General features: G+C 36.3%; 1 protein-coding gene across 1 annotated transcript; it reads left to right on the top strand.

Moving 5' to 3' along the window:
- LOC18773835 (protein NDR1) lies at nucleotides 14,351-15,080 on the top strand (the record flags this gene model as incomplete). The annotated part of the gene is made up of 1 exon (XM_007206569.2): nucleotides 14,351-15,080. A coding segment is annotated over one exon (507 nt), but the record flags the coding sequence as incomplete, so codon positions are not given.

Genomic DNA, 23,961 nt, shown 5'->3' with positions numbered 1-23,961 from the left:
GACGTCTATTTGAAACAGATTTTCGCAGTGTAAAATCAATGCCAACAAAGAACGGCAGAAGTTATGAATCGACCGACGTAGAAAGTAAAGACGACGATTTCAATAAAAACCGCCGTTTTTACTCATAAAATAACACGACGAGGTTTTCGTATAAGACGCCGTATAATTACAAACAAATCCACGGCTTTAAAATACTAAATATCGCCGTATTAAATTAATGTACAACGACGGAAAATATAAATACATGGACGTCATTCTCGTATAGTTCTACGACGTTATCTTTAAATCGTACAATAAAATTTAACGTCGTATTTATTTATTTTATACGTCGTACATTTAATTTTAACCGTCGTCTTAATAAGAATTTTTGTTAACAATTTTTTTCTTTGATTTTCTTATCCTACGTCGGTAGATCTAGTTAATGACAAGAATTAAAATAACCACGACGGTTTATATAGAAAACCGCCGACATAATCAGATTTGTCTGAGATCCCAAGGGTTACGAAATCTTACCAGATGGAACTCTGTTCCACATCATAATCTTAACAGATGACACAGATTTGCAATCAGAGAGACAATTTTTTGGAAGTTGATGATGTGTGTGCGTTTGTGTATCTACAAATATTATACCTAACGTCGTTGCAAATTTGCAATCAGAGAGACAATTTTCAACGACGGTTATATTATACCTAACGACGTTTAAAAAACAAATCAACGTCGCTAAACAAATATATTACGTCGTCTTAGTCTTACTTAAGACGACGAAAAACGACGACAGTAATAAAAAAACAGTCGTTGTTTTTATATTCTTATTTTATTTAAATCTGTCCTCCAAAAAAGAAACTTTACATATTCCAGAACATTAATTTCCTTCATTTTAAATTTCCTCCGGAAAAAAAAACTCTATTTATAACGCACTGTAATTGAAAAATAAACTGAAAGGTCACGGGAAAAAAAATTCTATTCATAATTTAAAAATTCAAATCCACGTCGGTTATATTAAACATAACGACGTTAAATGAAAAGATTCCACGTCGCAAAATAAATATTGCGTCGTGTTAGTTAAGAACGACGGCATAACAAAAAACCGTCGTTGTTTCAAACTGAATTAATTTAAAATTTATTCGGGAAAGCAAAATCTATTTATAATTTCCTCGGGTTAGTAATATTGCGTCGTGTTAGTTTACAAATTCAAGAACATTAATTTCCCTCATTTTAAATTTCCTCGGGAAAGAAAAATATATTTATCACGCTTTGTAATTGAAAACTAAAACTGAAAGAATTCGGGAAAAAAAACTCTATTTATAATTTAAAAATAAAATCCACGTCGGTTGTAGTACACTTAACGACGTTTAACAAAATAATCTACGTCGGTAATTATAAATCTACCGCCATCTTACCTTAATATAGACAACGAGAAAAGACGACGGTAGAACAGAAAACCGCCGTTGTTTCAGTTTCTTTAACAGTTTGGTCCTTTATCTTTCTGCAGGACTTGTATAGTTCAAAGCATTGACAATGTCTTCATCATATCTCCCAGCAACTACTGATTCGATTGCTCATGCTTTAGAGGCCATCTGAAGCCATTTCTATTCTTTATCGCATTCTTGAAACCCATCTTCTTCTTCTGAAGCTCTACGGATAAAGGAAGAGGCTATCACAAATCTGACGGATTTTCTTAGCCAAGAAAATCAAGCAGATTTCCCTGAGAAGCGAACTTTCCTTCGACAGCGAGTGGAGGCCAGGCTTGCATCTCTTTTGATGGAAAGCAAGGAGTATTCAGAAGCACGAAGTGTCCTATCAGGCTTGATCAAGGAAGTGAGAAGGCTAGTTGACAAGCTTCTTCTTGTGGACATATATTTGATGCGAGTAAGCTCAATTTCTCTTTGAGAAAGACATCCAAATTATTGTCTTTGAGACGTGAGAGACTGAGAGAGGAAGAACTTGGAACCCTAAATGTAAACCGAAAATGAATGAAAGCGACAAATTTATAGAATAAATTTTTAAAACCAACGGCGGTCCTTACAAAAAAACCGCCGTTTAAATTGTAAAATCAACGTCGGTATGATCGACGTATATTACAGAAATCCACGTCGGTACATTAATAAAAACGACGTGTTAAATAATCTACCATGACGCGAGTTATTACTTATGTACTTTAATTTTTGAGTTTACTACGACGGTACCTACAGCACTACTGTCGTATTTATTTACCACGTCCGAAGTTAAATGTACCGTCGTATTTTGTAATTTATACGTCGTAGTTATATGTAACCGCCGTATTATTTTTTTGAAATGGTTTTATATGTAAGCAACTTTTCGTCTATCTGACATACACATGCCCTGTTTCCAAACCCGATTAAAAATTTCAATCTCCCAGAGAAAACTTTTAGACTTTTTTCCTTGTCAGAGCACTGTCAGAGTATCTCATCGTCTTCCTCTCGTCTTCTTCGTCGTCTCTGAACTTAAACATAATCTTCCTCTTGCTTTCATTGCACGCAAAAGGTAAGCTTTCATTTTCACTATTTTGGTTGCTGTTTTGCATGCTCATACGTTTTTTGTTTGAAAAATCTTTTTACCTTTTTTTCTGGCCAAAATCATTTTACTTCTTTCCAAGTTCGATAAAATATACAGACAAAGAGGGAAAGTTTCCAACTTTGAAGACAACTACCTCAACTAAATAAGACGACGGTAGCTTCTTATTTACGTGGTTAAATATGTAGACCACGACGGTTCGTCAGTCGTTCTAGCGTCGTCTGAAAATTGACAAAGTTGTTTTTAAAATTATAGTCTTTTTTTTATTTGCTTGTTTAATTGCAGGTTTGATTTCTCTGAACAATGGTTTTTGTTTTTCCCTAATTTGATAAAATATAAAGAAAAAGAAAGTAGGGTTGGTATCTAATATAGACGACGGTATCTTATTGTTTTACGTCGTGTGAATGTTAATACCACGACGTCATATTAAAATACCGTCGTCTATATAAGATTCCAAAACTTTCTTTCTTGGCCTTGTATTTTATCAAATTAGAAAACAAAAACCATGGTTCAGAAAAATCAAATCTGCTATCAAACATTCACAGAGAAAGAAAGAAGGGTTTTGGATCCTTATATAGACGACGGTATATTACTACTGACGTCGTGTGAACATCAATACCACGACGTTATATAAATATTTCGTCGTTTATAGTTAATTATCACGTCGTTTATAGTTAATTATTTCGTCGTTGTTTAATTACCTTGGTTTTAAACATTTATTACATCTGAGATAATTTCATTGCGTCGTTTAAAATCATATCATACGTCGTATTTTATTAATAACCGTCGTTTGTGTTCTTAATCTTTTCCTGAAATATTTTCACTTGCAGTTTTGTCTGTAAAAATGGTTTCTCACCAAGACCAAAGTAAGGATTCTGGCTCCAAGAAAAATGGAGGTAAGGAGCTTGGAATGGTACCTCCTCAAGTGAAGCCTTCGAAGAAGATGAAGTTTGCTTCATCATCTGCTGAGACAGAACCAACCAGCACGACAACAATCTCTGATGATTCAAAGTCTGGTCGAGGTATGAGCACAATGCCTCGTGTTGTGAAGAGAAAACTTCAGAAACTGAGGCCAATTGTTGAGTACAATAAAAGGGGGAAAGGAATTGGCCAAGCACATAGTGAGATGCAGTCCTACATTGGTGTGTTGGCATTCTCCAGAGTTCCACTTGTGGACATGAAATGGGCTCAAATCCCCAAGGATATAAAGGAGCAGATTTGGGAAGCAGTTGACATTGCTTTTGTGGTAGGTCAAGGGGGCAAGAGCTCTGTGTTAGCTTCTGCTGCCAAGAAATGGAAGGATTTCAAGTCTACACTAACGAGGCATTATATCCTTCCATACACCAATGACAGGGAGAGATTAAGCCAACCCCCTGAAACATATAAATTCATAGAGAAAGCACAATGGGATGCCTTTGTAGCTTCAAGGTTATCCAAAGATTTTGAGTCTGTGCATTCTCAACATGCACAGATTAGGGAGAAACTTGAGTACAATCATCGATTGTCTCGAAAAGGATATGCTGGTTTGGAGGATCAATTGGAGGAAACCATGCCTGGGGTAGAAATTGATCGATCTACCTTATGGAAGAGAGCTAGACAGGACAAACATGGTAACATCCCGGATCCAAAGGTAGCAGAGAAAGCAAAATTAATTGTAAGCCTACTCACTCTGTTTTAAATTTTTATTAAACTGTGAATAATTCTTATTACATCTTATGTTATATTTTGCGTCGTGTGAATGATATTACCACGTCGAAATTTTTTAAACAACATCGTTAAAGGTCTAAATAGGAATCACTGCTCTGTTTTCTGTAATTATAGCATAAGATGTCGGTGGTTCATTTTCGCGTCGTTTGTATTGAATTACTACGTCGAAATGTTTTAAACAAGGTCGTTAAAGGTGTGAATATTGAATCATCCCTCTGTTATCTGTAAATAAAGCATAAGACGTCGGTGGTTTATTCATTTCGTCGTTTTAAAAACTAACCACGTCGGTATAACTACCGTCGTGATAAATTATAATAACGTCGATTTATATGTTATTGCGTCGTGTGAAATTATATAATACGTCGTTTGTATATAAATAACCGTCGTGTGTTTTTGTTCTTACTTTTTTATATATCTTTGTTTTAGGATGAATTGGAAAAACAAGTCTCGGAAGGCAAAGTCACTGTTTCTGGCAGCAATAATGTGCTGACCATGGCTTTAGGCCCCGAGCATTCAGGCAGAGTCAGAGGAGTAGGTGCTGGGATCTCACCAAGGCAATATTTCAATTTACCCAAACCACAGAGAGTGAGCTTTGACGACCGTTTGAAGGACAGTTTAAGAGTTCTCCTTCAAGAAGAGACTAAAAAGATGGAAGCTAAGGCAAGGGAAGAGGCTTTAAGGATGGAGGCTAGAACGAAACAATTGGTAGAGGCTGAGAGGGAGCATTTCCTGAGTCAGCTTTCCCAATTAATTTCCAATTTTGATCCAAGCATGCTTAAACCCAGAATTAGCCAAAGTCCCAAAAATCCAATGTCTGACAAAGCAAGCTGCTCTGGAGGTGATGTGAGATCCCAGCATTTTGAGGATGATACTGCCAAAAATGGGAAACATCAGGAAGAAAAGGTAACATATCTAAACTTTGAATTCTCTGTTTTTTTAAAAACCATTAGACGTCGTTATTATTAATAAAACCGTCGTTTGAAATACATACCACGACGATTTTAAAAATAAACCGCCGTTTGTATTTCAATACCACGTCGTATTTAGTTTACTTGTTTTACACGCCATTAAACGTCGTTATTTTTAAAACTTTGTGGTTTTTAGACGACGGAGTTAGTCATTCCCGCCGTAATAGATGAAGAGAAGAGAGAAGAAAAACAAGATGAAAAGGAGAAAGAAGATGACGACCAGGTATGTTCACATAACTTTGCCTTTTTTATTTGTTTTTCAAAATTCCAGACGTCGATATTTTTCTTTAAACCGTCGTTTGTTTACAACTTAGACGGCGGAATTTTTTTCTAAGACGTAATAAATTATTCACCACGACGGTTTCTTCACCGTTGTTTAAATTCTTTTCAGACGACGTTGTATTCCTTAAACCATCGTTTTTATTGAATTACCACGTCATTTTTTTTATTTCTTTAAACAGGTTATTCAAGGTGTTGATTATTCAAATATGGAGGCGCCATCTTCTTTAAAATCCCTTTGTCGTTATGTGGAAACGACACTCGTGCCTCAGGATAAGACCCTGCACTTTACAATTGATAAGGAGGTGTTTGGTCTAGAGCGCGATACCTTCCTCCTGCCTGAAGATATTACACAATTTGCAGGCATGGAAGAAATAGGAGCCACTGTCATTGCTGTATATATGAGGTTTGTCATTCTAAAATAATACGTCGTTGGTTTATTTATTGCGTCGTCTTAACAAACTAACCACATCGTTAGTATGTACCGTCGTGATAAATATATTATAACGTCGTTGTCTATTTCAGTACGTCGTGTTAAATTTTATAATACGTCGTTTTGTTATACATAACCGTCGTATGTTTTTTTGTATATATGAGGTTTGTCATTCTAAAATAATACGTCGTTGGTTTATTTATTGCGTCGTCTTAACTAACTAACCACGTCATTAGTATGTACCGTCGTGATAAATATATTATAACGTCGTTGTCTATTTCAGTACGTCGTGTGAAATTTTATAATACGTCGTTTTGTTATACATAACCGTCGTGTGTTTTTTTGTGCTGACTTGTTTATATTATTTTATATATCTAGGTACTTACACGATGTTTTGAAACAAGCAAATATGTGCTTCATGGTTGGCTTTATCGACCCTGCTACAGTTAGTGCCAGCTCTGGCACAATAGCTGACAGATCACGCCTACTAGCAGCTCGACTTCAGAGGACTGACGGTGAACAGATTTTCCTGATGCCTTACAATCCAGGGTTAGTCTCCTTAACAGGATTTTGTTTTTATGATTTTCAATAAATGACAGCGTATAAACTAACCACGTCGGTGTTTTATTTTATTGAGTCGTTTGAAACTACTAACCACGTCGGTAGTTATTTATCGTCGTGATAAATGTATAATGTCGTCGATTGCTTCTTTATTTCGTCGTGTGAAATATCATAATACGTCGTTTTTGTAAATAACCGTCGTTTTTATATTAATTTTGTGCAGCCGTCATTGGATCTTGCTGATTGTAAGAGCAAAGAGAGAAACCGTCTATTTTCTGGATTCTCTGCCAGGAAATCGTGTGGTCGATGAAGAGGCCAAAAACATTGTGAACAGTGCTATAAAAATTTATAATTCTCACATAGCTAGACCAGGCCGTAAGGCAGTCATTTGGAAAACTCAGTCAGGCACACCAAAGCAACCCAGCAGTGTCGAATGCGGGTATTATGTGATGCGCTTCATGAGGGACATCATCATGGATCCTTCCTTGGGGTTTGAGAAGAAGGTAAGAAGAAATTACCTTCATACATTTTACGTCGTTTTTTGTATTATCAACGACGGTCATGTAAAATTACCGTCGTTGAATAGATATAGTACGTCGGTTATGAAAAATATCGTCGTCTGTGATTTAATTTCTTTTTATTTATAAACCCTAATAGTCATTGTTTATGCAGTATGCCAAGGGAAAACAGGAAGCGCCATACCCCCAAGAAGCAATTGATGAAGTCCGGAATGAATGGGCAGAGTTTGTTTGCCTTCACCTGGAATAGGGGAATTATTGAACACTTGATATTTATGTATAATGTACAAATTTTGTCTATAATATATAATGTAAAAATTTGTTGAGGTTTTCCTAAATTTAAAAAAAAACAAACATACAAATTGCGTAACCGACGTGTAATACTTTTCCAACGACGTAATAAAGTCAAAAGCCGTCGTTTTTTGTTGTTTCGTTTTAAACAAATCTGACGTAAAAGGATATTTAGACGACGTTCTTTGAACAATTGAGTCGTTTATGGTTTACAACTTCTTCAATTTCTTAAGGGTTCAGGGTAGTACTTTGTAACGACAGCGGTTAAGTCGTGGAATATATATTTTACGTCGGATAGTTAAATATCCGCCATGGTTTCTCATTTAAACGACGTCATTTTAACAACTTAGTCGTCTATTACAATTTACAACGTCTACAATTTATTAACACCGACGTGGTTTGTTGTTGTGATAAGAATATTTTATTATTTTTATATCAAAATATTCAAAATAAATTTAAAATAAATCAGAAAAATGCAAAGTCAACTCCTATGAAGTCATTGATATATTTTCTTCCCCTAAACCTTGAAAAAGTTCATTTTGAATAACAAAAATTTAAAATGACCATCCAAAACAAAATTGTTTTGATGAGTCATAAAATCACTTCTAGTTTTATGGTTTAGGGTTTAGAGTCTAGGGTTTAGAGATTAGGGTTGTTATTTATTGGGGTTTATTTTTAAAATATAATTTTTGGGTAGTCTAGGGTATATATTAGGCTGTAAAACCATAAACCCTTTTATAAACTTAATTTTTAAAATTATATAATTTAGTTTTAAGGGTTTAGGGTATTAATTGTTAACGACGGTGGTTGAGTCGTGGAATACATATGTTACGTCGTGCAGTAAAATATCCGACATGGTTTCCACTTTAAACGACGTCATTTTAATATGTAAGTCGTCTATTATAATTTACAACGTTTTCAATTTCTTAACTTCGACGTGGTTTTTCAGTCGTCTTTATAACAAAATATTCAAAATAAATTTAAAATTAATCCGAAAAATGAAGCGTCAAAAGAAACGGCGTTACGTTCAGTGTTTCCGTCGTGGAATATTACATTTACGTCGGTTCTTGTAGAACTTTCGCCATGGTTTGTCTTTCGACGTTTTAAAGAGCGCGCGCTCTAAAAATTTTCATGCGCCCTAAATTTTTTTATATTTGGCTCTTATTCTTATACTTCTAACCCTGAACCCTAAAATTTTCAGATTTCGCGCAACATAACATTCGCTCTCTCACTTCTGCTCTAATTAAAAGTTGCACTCTCCAGGCTCCGTCGAATCTGTGAGCTCGTCCAACCTGTAAGTACAAACCCTATCTTCCCCTTGTAAATTCATTGAATGATATTAGGTATATGCTTTGCGATCTGTTAATAATGTGCTTATAGGTATGGGTTCATGGATTTTCTGTTTAATGGGTTCATGGATTACATTATCTGTTATGTTGAATTGGGAATGGATTTAATTTTGTCGGATCTTTTAATCACCCTATGTTATGTTGAATTGGGAATGGATTTATTGTTTTCATGCTTGGTTTCATGTATATGTTGGTTTCTTGCTTGGTTTCATATATATGTTGTGTTCTTAATGGGTTTTGGGTTCTTGAAAATAAACTGAGACACGACGCCTTTTTAGGCATACGACGACGATTACACGACGGTTTATGAAAAAACCGTCGTTGTATTACTTATACACGACGGTTTTTTCATAAACCGTCGTTTATATTACTTATATTAGACGACGTCTGTTGAAAATCCGTCGTCTATATATGCCAAATACGTCTGTTTTTGTTTAAAACCCGTCGTCTCTGTTGTGTATTACTTGCTATTAGATCTTTGTATAATCTGCTATAGTGATGGTCATTGTCTGTATTTTCACTTTATTATAGATAATAGGTTATAGTGTCGGAGATGGATAAGTCATGGATGCACTCGGATAGAAGATCGAAGGCATATGAGTTTGGGGTGGAAGCATTTTTGAACTTTGCTGTAGAAAATCTTCTAACTACAACACATATCCGTTGTCCATGTGTTAAATGTGTTAATTTGAAGTTGTTTGGGGTTGGAATTATAAGGGATCACTTATACTTTAATGGAATTGACCAAAGCTATAAGAATTGGACATTTCACGGAGAACCTTGGGAAGCAACGACTAATGCTAGTAGAAATGTTGAAGAAGATGATGGCCATAGTAGGTACAGTTTTGTGTCTAAAGAAATTGATATGGATGATAATGATTTTGGTGATTTTGGTTCAGATCCGTATGAGTTTGCCAATGTGATTGGGGATGGAGATCAACCAGTGTACCCTGGTTGTAGAAAGTACACGAAGTTATCGGCATTAGTGAAGTTGTATAATTTGAAGGCAAAACATGGGATGAGTGATGTCTGTTTTACAGAATTATTGATACTTCAAGGCGATTTGCTTCCAGAAGGAAATACAATACCAACCTCTATGTATGAGGCTAAAAAGACTTTGTGTGCATTGGGGCTGAGTTATGAGAAAATGCACGCATGCCCCAATGATTGCATCTTGTATAGGAAGGAGTATGAGGATTCAACTAATTGTCCTACTTGTGGTATCTCAAGGTGGAAGGAAGGCAAAGATTCAATCTTGAAAAAGGGTGTGCCAGCAAAGGTGGTGTGGTATTTTCCTCCAATTCCAAGGTTTAAAAGGATGTTTCAATCACATGAGACAGCTAAGAGTTTGACTTGGCATGCTGCTAGAAAATCAATTGACGGTCAGATGTCTCATCCGGCGGATTCCCCGTCTTGGAAACTTCTTGATGATAAATGGCCTGAGTTTGGTAATGAGCCGAGAAACTTGAGATTGGCTCTTTCATCTGATGGATTCAATCCCCACAGTTCTCTAAGTAGCAGATATAGTTGTTGGCCGGTTATCTTAGTTACATATAATCTCCCTCCATGGCTGTGCATGAAACGAAAGTTCATGATGTTAACCTTATTGATTTCCGGTCCTAAACAACCCGGAAATGATATAGACGTCTACTTGGAGCCTTTGATTGATGATTTAAAATCTTTGTGGGATGGGATTAGAGGAGTGTATGATGCACATAATGGAGAATACTTTACACTCAGAGCTGCATTAATGTGGACAATTAATGATTTCCCCGCCTATGGAAACTTATCTGGTTGTGTTGTTAAAGGATATAAAGCTTATCCAATATGCGGCGATGATACACCTAGTCACAGGTTGAAAAATGGCCACAAAATTTGTTACATTGGGCATAGAAAATGGTTACCAATCAATCATCCATATAGGAGGCAACGTGCAACTTTTAATGGGAAACCTGAATATGGCATACCTCCCGAGCCATTAACCAGAGAAGAAGTGCTGCATATGGTTGAAAATGGTGACAGAGTTTGTTGGAAGAAGAAATCAATATTCTTTGATCTCGAGTATTGGAAATACCTTCCTGTGAGGCATGCCCTAGATGTTATGCACATTGAGAAGAATGTTTGCGATAGTATTATTGGTACATTGCTGGAGATCCCTGGAAAAAATAAAGATGGGATTGCTGCTCGATTAGATTTATTGAACATGGGGGTCAAAACTGATTTGCAACCCGAGTATGGAGAAAGACGTACTCGTTTGCCTCCTGGGCCTTGGAATTTGTAAAAGCAGAGAAGAGAGAGGTTTGCAATTCTTTCTATGGTATGAAGGTCCCTGAAGGTTATTCTTCAAATATTAAAAATCTTGTATCTTTACAAGATTCAAGACTTCTTGGCCTTAAATCACATGATTGTCATACCTTAATGCAACAATTGCTCCCTGTGGCAATTCGTTCTGTTTTGGAGAAGCCTGCAAGGTATGCAATAACTCGTTTGTGCTTCTTCTTCAATGCTATATGTGCAAAAACTGTTGATGTTTCCAAGCTAGATAAGTTGGAAGAAGATGTAGTAGTTACTCTGTGTTTGCTTGAGAAGTACTTTCCCCCTTCATTCTTTGATATCATGGTTCATCTAGTAGTACATCTTGTCAGAGAAGTTCGTCTATGTGGGCCAGTATATTTTAGGTGGATGTATCCGTTTGAAAGATATATGAAAGTTCTGAAGGGGTATGTTCAGAATCGTACTCGTCCCGAAGGTTGCATTGCTGAGCGGTATATAGCTGAAGAAGCGGTAGAGTTTTGTACTCAGCATTTATCTGATGTTAGTACAGTTGGAGTGCCTTCAAGCCAAAAGATGGGACTTTCAAAGCCATTATCAGGTTGCACAGTGAGCGTAGTTGATCAGGACCTGTTGAATCAAGCACATCTATATGTCTTGGAGAATACGGAGGAAGTCCTACCTTATATCGAGTACGTATGAGTTTTATTCTTTAAGTTTCCATTTTAAATTATTTCTTATGTTTATCTTCTATATTTGGGACCGTAATGCTTGAATTTTTCGTGTCATGTAGGCAACATATGATCCACATCAAGACTGCTTATCCAAAATTTAGAAAGAGAACAAAGTGGCTGCAGGATAAGCACAATAGCACTTTCATTCAATGGCTACGCTTCAAGGTATATGTTGTTGAATAACATATTTCTCTTTTAATTTTCTTCTTATTTCTATGTTAGATTGAATTAAGATATATGATTAATTTGCAGGTTCAAAGTGAACTTGAGGAAGACAATCATGGCGTATCAGAAAATTTGAGGTGGCTAGCAGCTGGTCCAAACATGGCAGTGCCATTATATAGGAGCTATCTTATTAAAGGTATTAAATTCAATATCAAGGCACAAGATGATGTGCGGACAACTCAAAATAGTGGAGTTTATTTACTTGCACATACCATGCAAGTTGCTAGTGCCAAGGATAAAAACCCAATTCTCTCAAATATGGGTTTCTATGGTGTCATTCAAGAAATTTGGGACCTTGACTACCAAAAGTTTACAATCCCAGTCTTTAGGTGTGATTGGATAGATAGTTCTGGTCTTGTAGTCGACGAACTTGGATTTACCCTTGTAGATTTGAGTAAAATTGGACATAGGAATGACCAATTTGTTTTGGCTTCTCAAGTCAAACAAATATTTTTTGTTGACGACCCGATGCATCGTGGTTGGTCGGTAGTGTTATCAATGCATAATAGAGAATATAATGATGTTATTGGTGATGAAGTCTTAGGTGATGTGATAATTGAGTGTGAGCCATTTACTAGAGGGATGCCAAATGTTGACACATTTGATGAACTGGTGGGTGAGTTAGGCGGTCAAAATATTCGAGATGGGTGTGAAGATATATGGATTGAATGATGCTTATGTAATTGGCAGTGTATGACATTAATTTTGTAATATATTGTAATGTGATTTCTTCACTTTCTACGTTCAAATAAAACACGACGTTATTGTGAACCAGTTATTCAGCATATTTACCGACGTCTTAAAGCAACGTAACAATGAAGAACCACGACGCTATTGTGAAGCAATTATTCAGGATATCACGTCAGGGAAGGATTAAGAACCGCCATGTAATTCAAAATAACACGACTCCAATCCCATAATACCGACGCCTAAAAAACGAGATATATAATCTGAACGTTAAAAAATACGACGTCATCATACATTTTCCACGTCGCAAGTTCTTTTATAAACGAAGAGGAACGAAATGAATTCCGACGGTAATTCATTATAACCGCCATCTAATATCAATTAAACGACGTTATTTGTAATACGGCTCTCATCATAATCAACGCCGTCTATATGTTCTGTAATACGGCTCTCATTTATTTGGAACCGACGTTGTTTAGAAGTTCAACGTCGTCTATATTAATAAGTGCGTCGTGAGTAATGAATACATATAAATACAACGTCGACAATATAAATGCCACCGACGTTGTTTCGCATTCAACGTCAACTATATAAATACATACGTCGTAAATAATGACACTGACAACTATTTCCACGTCATCTTTTTTAGAAAAATCGAAGTGGAAAATTTATTTCACGACGGTTGTTTGTAAATAAGAGACGTAGTATATTTCAATAACGTCGTCTTCTCATGTATTTAAAGACGTCATATTTTTTCTTGTCGTGAAAATTATATTTAACGGCGTAATGTTTTAGTTGTCGTCGATGTATGTCTATCTTGCGGCCTTGTTCTTTTAATATGTGTCATATTTTTTTCTTTTTAACGACGGTGATTTTTTTGAGTTGGTCGTCTATTCTCATCCTCGACTATTTTTTAGAACTTTAGCAGACTAAATACGTCTGTTTTTATTTGTTTTCGACGTTGTTTTATTTAACAACGTCTAATATTTATCGTCGTTGTTTGTTTCTGAAAATAGGACGTATAAATTTTGTAATACGACTCTCATATATTTGTAACCGACGTTGTTTCATTGTTTAACGTCTACTCTATAAATACATACGTCGTAAATAATGACACTGACAACTATTTCCACGTTATCTTTTATAGAAAAATCGAAGTGGAAAATTTATTTTACGACGGCTCTTTTTATATAGGCGACGTAGTAGGTATCAATAACGTCGTCTTCTAATGTATTTAAAGACGTCATATTTTTTATTGTCGTGAAAATGATATTTAACGGCGTCTTATTTTAATTTTCGTCGTTGTATGTCTATATTGCGGCCTTGCTCTATTAATATGTGTCATATTTTTCCTTTTTAACGACGGTTTTTTTAGAGAGTTGGTCGTCTATTCTCATCCTCGACTGCTTTTTTAGATCTTTTTGCAATACAAAGACGTCGTTTTGTATTTGTTGATGACGTTGTATATTGTAACAACGACGGTGATTTAGCGTCGTGGTTTATGAGGGAAAAGATGACGGTAGATTCCACGACCATTGAAAAACCGAATACACGACGGTGATTTACCGTCGTCTTTTTGCTTTTTTGTAGTAGTGAGATCTTGAAAAAAGTAAAATTCGAGTGCACCAACAACAACACTCTTCAGCTTTGTTCTCTGTTTTAACAGAGGACTTTGCTACCCAAATCAAACACCAGCCGGACGAATTAGACCAATTCCTTCAAGCACAGATAAAGCAAAAACAAAGGGAAACAAAACCATGTGTACAGTACATCAGAATTCTGATTCTGATTTTCCACCGAAACCAACAGTCCTGATCAACCCTGCTGCCGGTGCTGCTTCAGCTTCATCTTCACTCTTGGCCTCACAGCCCTCTTCATGTGGCTCAGCCTTCGCACCTCAAAACCCACCTGCAAAGTCCGCTCATTATACATTCCTGCCCTCAACAAGACCCTAAACGACACCACAAACAAGACCCTTTACGTCACCCTCAGGCTGGAGAACGGCAACAAGGACAAGGGAATTTACTACGATGCCATCAACCTCAATTTCACTCTGCCCAGCTTCTACCAGGGGCATCAGAAGAAGGCCACAAAGTCTGCGGTTGGGGAGCCCAAGGAGCTCAACTGGACAGCTGTCTCCCATGCAACCTACTCTAATGGGACTGTGCATTTCAGGGTGGATTTGGTCACCGCTGTGAGCTTCAAGATCATGTTCTGGAGGACCGGGCCGGAGCTAAGAATGAAGTCCTCAGCTACCTCAGCTACCACTGTACCTCAGCTACCACTGTACCTTTCATAATTTGATGGTGGAGGAGGCAGACGGAATCGGAAGCTCGGCCAAAGCGGAGGACGAGGACTTTGTCGATGGTAGATCTGATGAGAGAATCCACCTCTTGCTTCTCAGTGCTCAACAAAAGCAATTATCAGCAGCAATGATGAAAGCAAAAGAAAAATAAAATAAAATAAAAAGATGCTTCAGCACTACAAAACCCACCGACCCACCAAAAGAAAGAAAAATAAACAATAATAAAGAAATTTTTTTTTTCTATTACTTTATTATTCCTCTACAGTATTTAATAAACCAATTGGTGCAGGTGTGCAGATTACAGGTGGAAAGCATTTAATTTGAGAGACAAGCATGATGCCTTCCACAAACGATAATAATATTATCTGCTATACTATTTGATCGTGGTGTTGATGAGAACCCACCAATAATTGCCTTTACTTTATCGCAAATTTACTTTTACTTAAAGTATGATGTGGAATTGACCCTCATACTTTATGAAATTTACTTTACCACACATTTATTTTATTTACTGTATGGTGTAGGATTATTACCCATACGACAGTATTTATTTAAAAGGGTGGCGCGGGTTTATCGCCCATGCCTTTACTTTTATTTAAAAGTATGAAGCAGAATTAGTGCCCATACAAACACGCTTACTTTATGAATTTAATTTACCGCACATTTAATTTTATTTAAAGTATGGTGCGGGATTAACGTCCATACAGCAAGTAATTTAATTTATGAATTTATTTTACCGCACATTTACATTTATTTAAAGTATGGTGCGGGTTTATCGTCCATACCAGTAATTTATTTACCAGCAATTTATTTTATGGATTAATTGTGCTATATGATGAGTTTTTACAGTATGCAGATCAGGACCAGAAGTTCCTTGATCCTCATCATACAATTACATCAGGACTTGAAGATCCTTGATGATGATGTTAATATAAGAGCTGGCAGTCTCTCCGGTACTATATTTGTAAACATGTGATTGGACTTGAGGGTCCTTGATCCCTCACATGTAAATAAGGACCTGGGGTTCCTTAATGATGTAACAGTACCGTATTGTTTCATAATGCCGTACACATGGATGATAACTGTACTGGCAAATGTACTGTCCACATGAATAGATACGTATTCATGACTTGATGAATAGTACCGGATATATGAATAGTGACGTATACATAAATATTAACCATTTTGGGTAAACCGTCACTATATTCAAAAAGGGAACTTGCAGTTCCTTAAACTCATGGATGAGCAATTAAATGAGATGCCAGAAGTTCCTCAAAATATGGACAATTATGTAAGGGCTTGAAGTCCAGAAATATGTACAGAAAATTGTAAAAATGTCCATACCATGAGAATATGTGATTTTGGCTTGAGGTTCAAAATCTAACAGTGTTGAGAACCTGAAGTTCCAACAATTAAATGGACAACCCTTGAGGTATTATTGCAAATTGTGGTACGCCACATATTTCTTTGGCATAAGAGAATGATGAATTGAGGCTCCCCACATATTTTGTTATATCTGGGCGGGAAACTCATGAACCCAAATATATGAGATATTAACGTGGCTTTTACTCAATCCATATTTCATGTTCATTTGAAAAGGGCAAATGAATTCTGAGTTTTTGTTTATCACAGGCCAAAAGTTCCATACGTTGAAATATGAAATTTGGGAGAGTCGATGTGGTTATTTGAACCTATAAGGCACAAGGTTCCAAACCGTCATTTTGAAAAGACGTAAAAACCACAGGTGCAAGTTTAAGAATGTCCGCAATTATTATAACAGGAACATACAACAGATAGATTTTTTCCTGCAATGAAGGTGCAGGCCCTGTAAAATCTATAAAAATACATTATGTTCCGGAAGCCTCTGAAGGAAGAGGACGACGCCTCTTAAGCTTAGCCATGAGCCTCTCATGGTCTCCCAAAATTCTTTCATTGGAGACCTGCAGCATGTCTAGCCTTCTCAGTGTATCAACAGAGTACGAACTCACCAGTTTCAACAAGGCATTATTCTCTCCTTTAAGTTTCTCAACCTCCTGTTGAGACTCATGAAGCATTCTTTGGAGAGACGAATTTTCAGTTGTTAATCTCTCAACCTCGTTTGCTCTGGCACGCAAACGATCAGCCATGTTAGAAACAGAAGCAGCACTCTGAATGCTAAAAGCCATTGAGTCATCAATAGCCTCTTCCTCAGATCTCCCTGTCAACAACATTTCATCCATTGGAATAATGAAATTCCTAGCTACTATGACAGCAGTAGCATCATCCATCATCACAGAATCATTAACTGTGAGATGACGATTTTGGGATACAAAGGATGGACGCCAAACTTTGGCGTCACTGGTTGTTGTGGGAGTATCATTTAAATTGAAATAATCTGGGCAGGAAGAAGAGGAAGCCATTTTTAAGAAGGTTTTGAAATAACTAAAGTTTCAAAAAATGAAGGAAGTTAAGTTGAAACGCAATTGCTCCAATCAAGTTTTGCAAAGGCAATATCTATAGGAGGAAATATGGCTACAGTTTTTCAGGATCCCAATATCTTTTCGGATCCCCATATTCTCTTTTTCTTTCCCAGATTCCAAAACTTCACGTGGCCTCCATTAATGTTTGTCGACACTTTCGGCGTTTTCAAAGTATTATTTTCGTCAAAAGCCGATCTTGCTTTGCGGATTTCACGGAGCTACTTTTTCAAAAGTACCCCGAGAATCTCGCAATTTTCCTATGGTTAATTTGAAATTCACCGGTTCTACCTATTCCTCTTATTTGTGTATAAATGTGTTACTAACGAAATTTTCTTTGCAGAAGACATCCAGTTTTTCTCCATACCTAGTGATGCGATATCTACTTGTTTTTCTTATCAGTGAGCACTTAATATGCCCGAGAAGCAAGACTATCTCTGATCATCCATTCCGGAAGCGAGACTATCCCTGATCACGTTTCCGCCACATCAGGGAACTGTGAAGGCAACCTTATGCTCTAATCTCCGGAAGTTCTTCTAGACTAGAAGAAATGAGAGCTTGTTGTTTGCTCCCACCAGCTTCCTTCCCTGATTGCTGAGCTTGTTGTCTGCTCCCACCAGCTTCCTTCCTTGATTGCTTACCTTCTCTTGCAATCAATATCACATTATTTTTGCATTTTTTCTCTTTTTATAACTCTCTGTTCATAAGAGATTTAATTTCTTTAGAATGAACATCTGAAGAAAGAATCCATGGAGTGATCCTAACTTTGAGGGTTATTTGTTTTTGACAGAGAAAAGAGTTGTGATTTTGCTCTTGCAGGATATAACTAGATCATCAAGCGCTACATTATATTTACTGGGCCGATACGAGCTTGAATGATACTTGAGAAAAGTTTCTCCCACCTAAGGATGTAAGCAATACTTGTGTTATTTTATGCTTATATACTTATTTGATATTTTATCTTGAAAGGTAACCAAATGGGAAGATAAGTCCGTTCCAAAAGAATGGCTTGTATGTATCCATGAATTATTAATGCAAATTTTACAGCTTGTAAGTTGGATACATTGATAATACACTGCACAGATTAAAGTCCCATAAAAACAGAATATGGGTATAGCAGTGATCAATATGATGCACGCCTGTTGCGTAGCAAATGATGTGGATTGAAGTCCCGAAAGGACAATCCTTTGACATGTCCATATTGATATTATGCACGCCTAATGCGTAGCAAATTATATGGGTTAAAGTCCCATAATATGGGTTAAGGTCCCAAAAATTAATTGACATGTATGTATTAATCTGTGACATGCCTTCAGCATGACAGATATATGGGTTCTAAATGTTCTAACTCCCTAAATGGAGATTATCCACGCCCTACTGCTAAATAACACTCCAATGGAGGTTATAATCCACATTCTCACATAATAAAAGCCCCATGAAGTGGCTTGGGTACCCAAAGGCAAATAAATGCTTATAATTGATGCATGCGCATGCACATGAGAATGGTGGGATCATGAATTGATGAATGACAATTTTTGGTTTTGGAGTAGCTACTCAAATCATCAATGGGCTGTGTTGATTGGAACCACGTTCAATTATTAAATGTCGACAATATCATTGGCCAAAATGGAATGAGGTAATTCCATTATAAATGAGAATGAACGTGAAAGAACAAACCCACAGTACGAATCCCAAAAGATGTTAATACTGAAATTTATACTTGGGTGTTCGGAATAAAAGGGAATATACCTACTTTGTATGACACACTGTTTCTAGCAGAAACAAGGAATGTTGGGTTTTTCTCCATATTTACAGATTCAATTGTGCCCCCCTTATTACACAATTACGGAGACCAACATATTATCTTTAAGGGTTATTAAATGCACGGAGCATATCGCCAGAAGCGATTTCCTAAAGATGTATAAATAGCTGGGTAAAAGCTATATAATGTGTCATAAAGTTTAATCCCTTTTAAACAAAATCCGTTGAGAGGATTGACATTGCATAAAGCAAGTCCCTAAAGGACATGTGCTTGAAGCACAAAATTTGTACTCAATATTAATATGCATAAATTACCTCAGTGAGTACATTGATTATAATGTGATTGCAACACATTAAAGCTTCTGCAGAAGTCACGAAATATTTGTCTCGACTTAAAAATCGAGCATTATGCCAACGAGATTCTTGCTTATACTAAGAAAGTATTGAAGCATTTTTATGAGGATTATCCGTTGGACACTTTAAGGATTTTCCGGAAGTATATTGGACCGTACATCGTATTTTCCAGATAGAGCTCAACTCCATCACCATCATTTTGGGATGATATGAGGCATATTTGATGCAATCTCAGCATAACACCATATACGGGCATATTTTTGAGTGAACTTACAAATAGCCCAAGAGTTATTAGATATGTGGACTCTGGAAATCTCTATGGTCGCTTACTGGAAAAAGCTAGTCATAAATTTTTCATGGGGAGATATTCATCAGGGGGAGCGTGGTTTTAATAAAGACCTTCATACACTGTACTCTTTTTCCTTCATCCAGGTTTTTATCCCATTGGGTTTTTCCTGGTAAGGTTTTAACGAGGCAGTGTCGCTCAAGATTGACTCACAGAAGCAGTGTCAACTACGATATTCAGAAAGGTGATCAACAGTATGACTTAAAGATATTTTGCCGAGCATCAGGGGGAGCGTGCTATCAATAAAGATCTTCAAACACTGTACTCTTTTTCCTTCGTCCAAGTTTTTATCCCACTGAGTTTTTCCTGGCAAGGTTTTTAACGAGGCAGTGTCGCACGCGCGTCAATATACATAGAATTTTATGTTACACATGATTATGTACTCTTTTTCCCTTTGACCAGTTTTTTTTGTCCCACTGGGTTTTTACTGGCAAGGTTTTTAACGAGGCATATTCCATATCATTTGTGGTCTCCAAGGGGGAGTGTTGTAAATGTGGAGTTGTGGAGTCCCCAAATGCCTATAAAAGGCTTCCCCCCTTCCCTACTGAATATACACATTTCAGATATACTGAAGAATGAAAACATCAGATTTCTATGCTTGATCTATCCCAATTCCCTCTCTCCAATTCCTCTAGATTTATAACATAGTCAAGGTTTTTTCTTCATTTCTTTTCAGCATATGAGTTAGTGTTGTCTACAGGTTTCTATTGCATGCACTCAAACATACAGTAAGAAGAGTATGGGCTACAGAGTTCTATAGTTTTAGAGAATTAATAAATTAAAAGGAAAACAATCCATGAAAATGCTTTTCAGAGTTTATGTAGAGAAGCCATAAAAAGAAAATGAGAACCAGAAAATCTTTGTGCAAATATAGAAATCTGCCTTTCCCAAGAGAGAGAGCTTTTATGCAGCTAGAACGGGAACACCAGGCAAACCCATAGCACTTATGGCACTGGAGAAGAGGGAAGAGGCCTCCAAAATCAAGCCTATTGCGCCAATAGAAAAGAACTACCATGTCATAGCCGTCCATACCAAATTCATAACACAGGATACGTACCCTCCCTAATTTGTGCATCTCAATCTCTTTCTTCAAATCCTTCTTGGGTGGTCTGAGGAACAGAAAAAAAAAAGTTTCAATTAAATTCATAATCAGTTGTGAATTGCCACATCACTGTTTAAAGGTGTTCCCATCTAATTTAGCACCTTAGTATTCACCTTCTCGCCCAATTTTTGTTTCTCATTAAGCCAACATCATGCAAAAATGATGGATCATATCATTACTTAATAGACAGATTGGCGAAGGTACGAAAATGATACAATGAGAATTTGTGTATGAAAACGTCAAGAAATAAATTTTAGGTAGCAAGTACTGAAACTTGGTACATGAGTTTCTGTCAAAAAATTTGTTAGTTTGTTGATGTGGAGCCAATATATCTAATAATATAGTGACATGTGGAATAAAAATAAAAATAAAAATATTTTTTTACCGGAACTCAAGACATAGACTACTTGCAAACACACACATATTAATCTTGAGGACCACAATTGACACAAACAAAACAAAAAGTACGTAACTTCATAATTTTGTAAACCTCATGAACGTTTTGTTTTAAAAACCCTTTAGATCAGTTTGATTTGACTGAAGGATTTTATGTCCCCCTAGTAACCGGAGATTAAGAAACATAGCTAAACATGGAGCTTATAGCTCAAGTTGTTAAGAGCATTTATCTCTACACCTAAGGTCTTAGATTCAATCTCCCTCTCTCCCATTATCACCTGTCTCAAAATAAGAAAAATATCTAAAAGATAGAAACAAAGGGCTTGTCTAGCTAGTCTTGGAGGATAGTGAAGAACGCCAAGTGGTCCAAGCCCCACGCTATGAAGGAAGGAAAGAAAGACAGATGGCGATTAATGAGTTTTAGAGAAGACACTTTATTAGCTAGCTAATTAGTCCACATCCAGTAGTGTAGTGTAGGTGACCAACACATGCTTGTGAGCTTGTGCCCTACTAACCCTTCTTTTACTAACCTCCAAGCCATTTCTACGTACGTACATCAGAACGTACACAACCAAACAAAACGAAAACCCAAAGAAAGAAGCTCACCCATGATTAAGACTATGCATAAATCATAGATGGAACCTGCTCAATGACAGCGTGCTCGTCTCTTTACACCTGAATTCATCCAATTTTTCGTACGGTACAGTAGAGTACGTAGTTACACCATTATGAAAAGAACTGTGTGACCTGTGCATCATCTCCCTTTCACACAATGGCTGGTCTATGCTATGAACTGTGGTGTGGTTGGGCCCAAAGAGACAATTAACTGGTGTGCTGGCCGGCTGAAACGACATTATCACTGACAACCTTCCCTTTCCTGTTATAATTTGGGTATGGTATACGTATGTACGTATGTACGTATGTGAAGCCTCCTTATCGTATAATTATTTCTTTGTCCTACGTCTCTTATGGCATCACTAACTGCTCCAACCCAAGGCCAACTTTTTTGAGATTGACCAATGGGATTAGCTTTTTAAATTAAGTAGTACAGACTTATAAATATGGGCTTGTCCAATATAGATTTCTATATTTTTTATTTCTTAGATATGTACCCATTATTCTGTAAATCTATGTGTAAAATTTAATTTCAAATTTAAATGACCAGTAAGATACAAGAGGTCGTAGTATTCCTATGTTTTTACATCGTTGCCACCAAACTTCATATTTTATTTATAATTTATTTCAAGCATTTCATTAACTGCCATAATTGTAATTAATACTCCATATTAATAGCATATCAATCACCCCATTTCTTTTGGTTGTCATTCCCTCTCACATATCCCCCCTACAATTGGAGAAATTATAGAATAGTACGGATGTACCACGTCAGCGTATGATATTCCCATTCAAATTTTAATACGTGTCCATTTTTTAAAAGAAATTAATTACTTTATTACAGCTGAACTTACTTAACTTTTATCTTTTAAAATAAAATTAGAAAAGTCTTTAAAAAGAAAATTAAAGAATTTTCCAACCCTCCATCTCCAACTCAAACCTGCACCACCCCTCACCCTTGCTCTTTTGTCAAATTCCTAGGGTGACGTCTGTAGCACCTTTCAGAGTATGCTTCAACTCAATCCACATCGGCTGTGCCTTCCATTGATTTTGTGTTGCAGAGTGAGTGTACTAGAGAGTGTGTTTGTGCAAATTCAATGGTGTAAGTGAACAAAGATGTGTTGTATTTGGGATTTGTGGATGTTGGGCTGTGCCCAAGTAACTCAAGGTGCTGCCATTGTGATTAGAGCGCATCAATTGGAGGACAATCTTCTTCAATTTGATTTGGCTAATAAAAGACTTGGGTTCAAAATCGGATTCTAAGGTGAATTGTCTGCTGAGCATCCGATTTTGAAGAGGAAGAGCAAGGAGAGGGGTGGCACAGGTTGGCGGTTATGGGTGTTCGGGTTGGGGACGAAGGGTTGTTGGAAAATTCTTTCTTTCTTTCTTTTTTATTTTTCTAATTTTATTTTAAAAGATAAAGGTTAAGTAAGTCCAGCTGTAATAAAGTAATTAATTTCTTTTCAAAAATAAACACATGTCGAAATTTGAATGAGAGTATCATACGCTGACGTGGTACATCCGTACTATTCTATAATTTCTCCTAAAATTGCAAATCAAAAAAAATATCTGTAAATTACATATCCAATAATGTACCCATGAAAAATATAAATATATATGTATAAAAATATAAATATATTATTTAAATAAAATATAGGTATATTATTTACCCAAAAAAAACAAAACAAAACAAAACAAAACAAAGTCAATTACTTTGTAATTGAAATTTCTATATATTTTTCATAAATTAAAAATAGGTATACAATAATTTATAGAAAATATACGTACATTATTTACCTATATTTTGTAATTGAATATATATAATGCATTGGTGTGGCATCGTTCTAGGCTTGCACCAAATTATATAAATAAAGAAAAAGGTCTCATTTGATCGTTATTGGTTGCATTATTTTGCACCAAATTATATATATAAAGAGAAGAAAGGTCTCATTTGGTTATCTATCAAAAGAAATTGATCGAACCCTGTCCTATATATTACTATATCAATGATTAGGTACGTCAACTGATGAATTCTATGAGCAAAGAAAGAAAAATTAAATTAATTTGG

This window comes from Prunus persica, chromosome G6 (genome assembly GCF_000346465.2).
Source record: "Prunus persica cultivar Lovell chromosome G6, Prunus_persica_NCBIv2, whole genome shotgun sequence".
NCBI classification, from domain to species: Eukaryota; Viridiplantae; Streptophyta; class Magnoliopsida; order Rosales; family Rosaceae; genus Prunus; species Prunus persica.
Note: the sequence above shows the minus strand (reverse complement) of the source record. Positions and strands in the feature narration are given on the sequence as shown.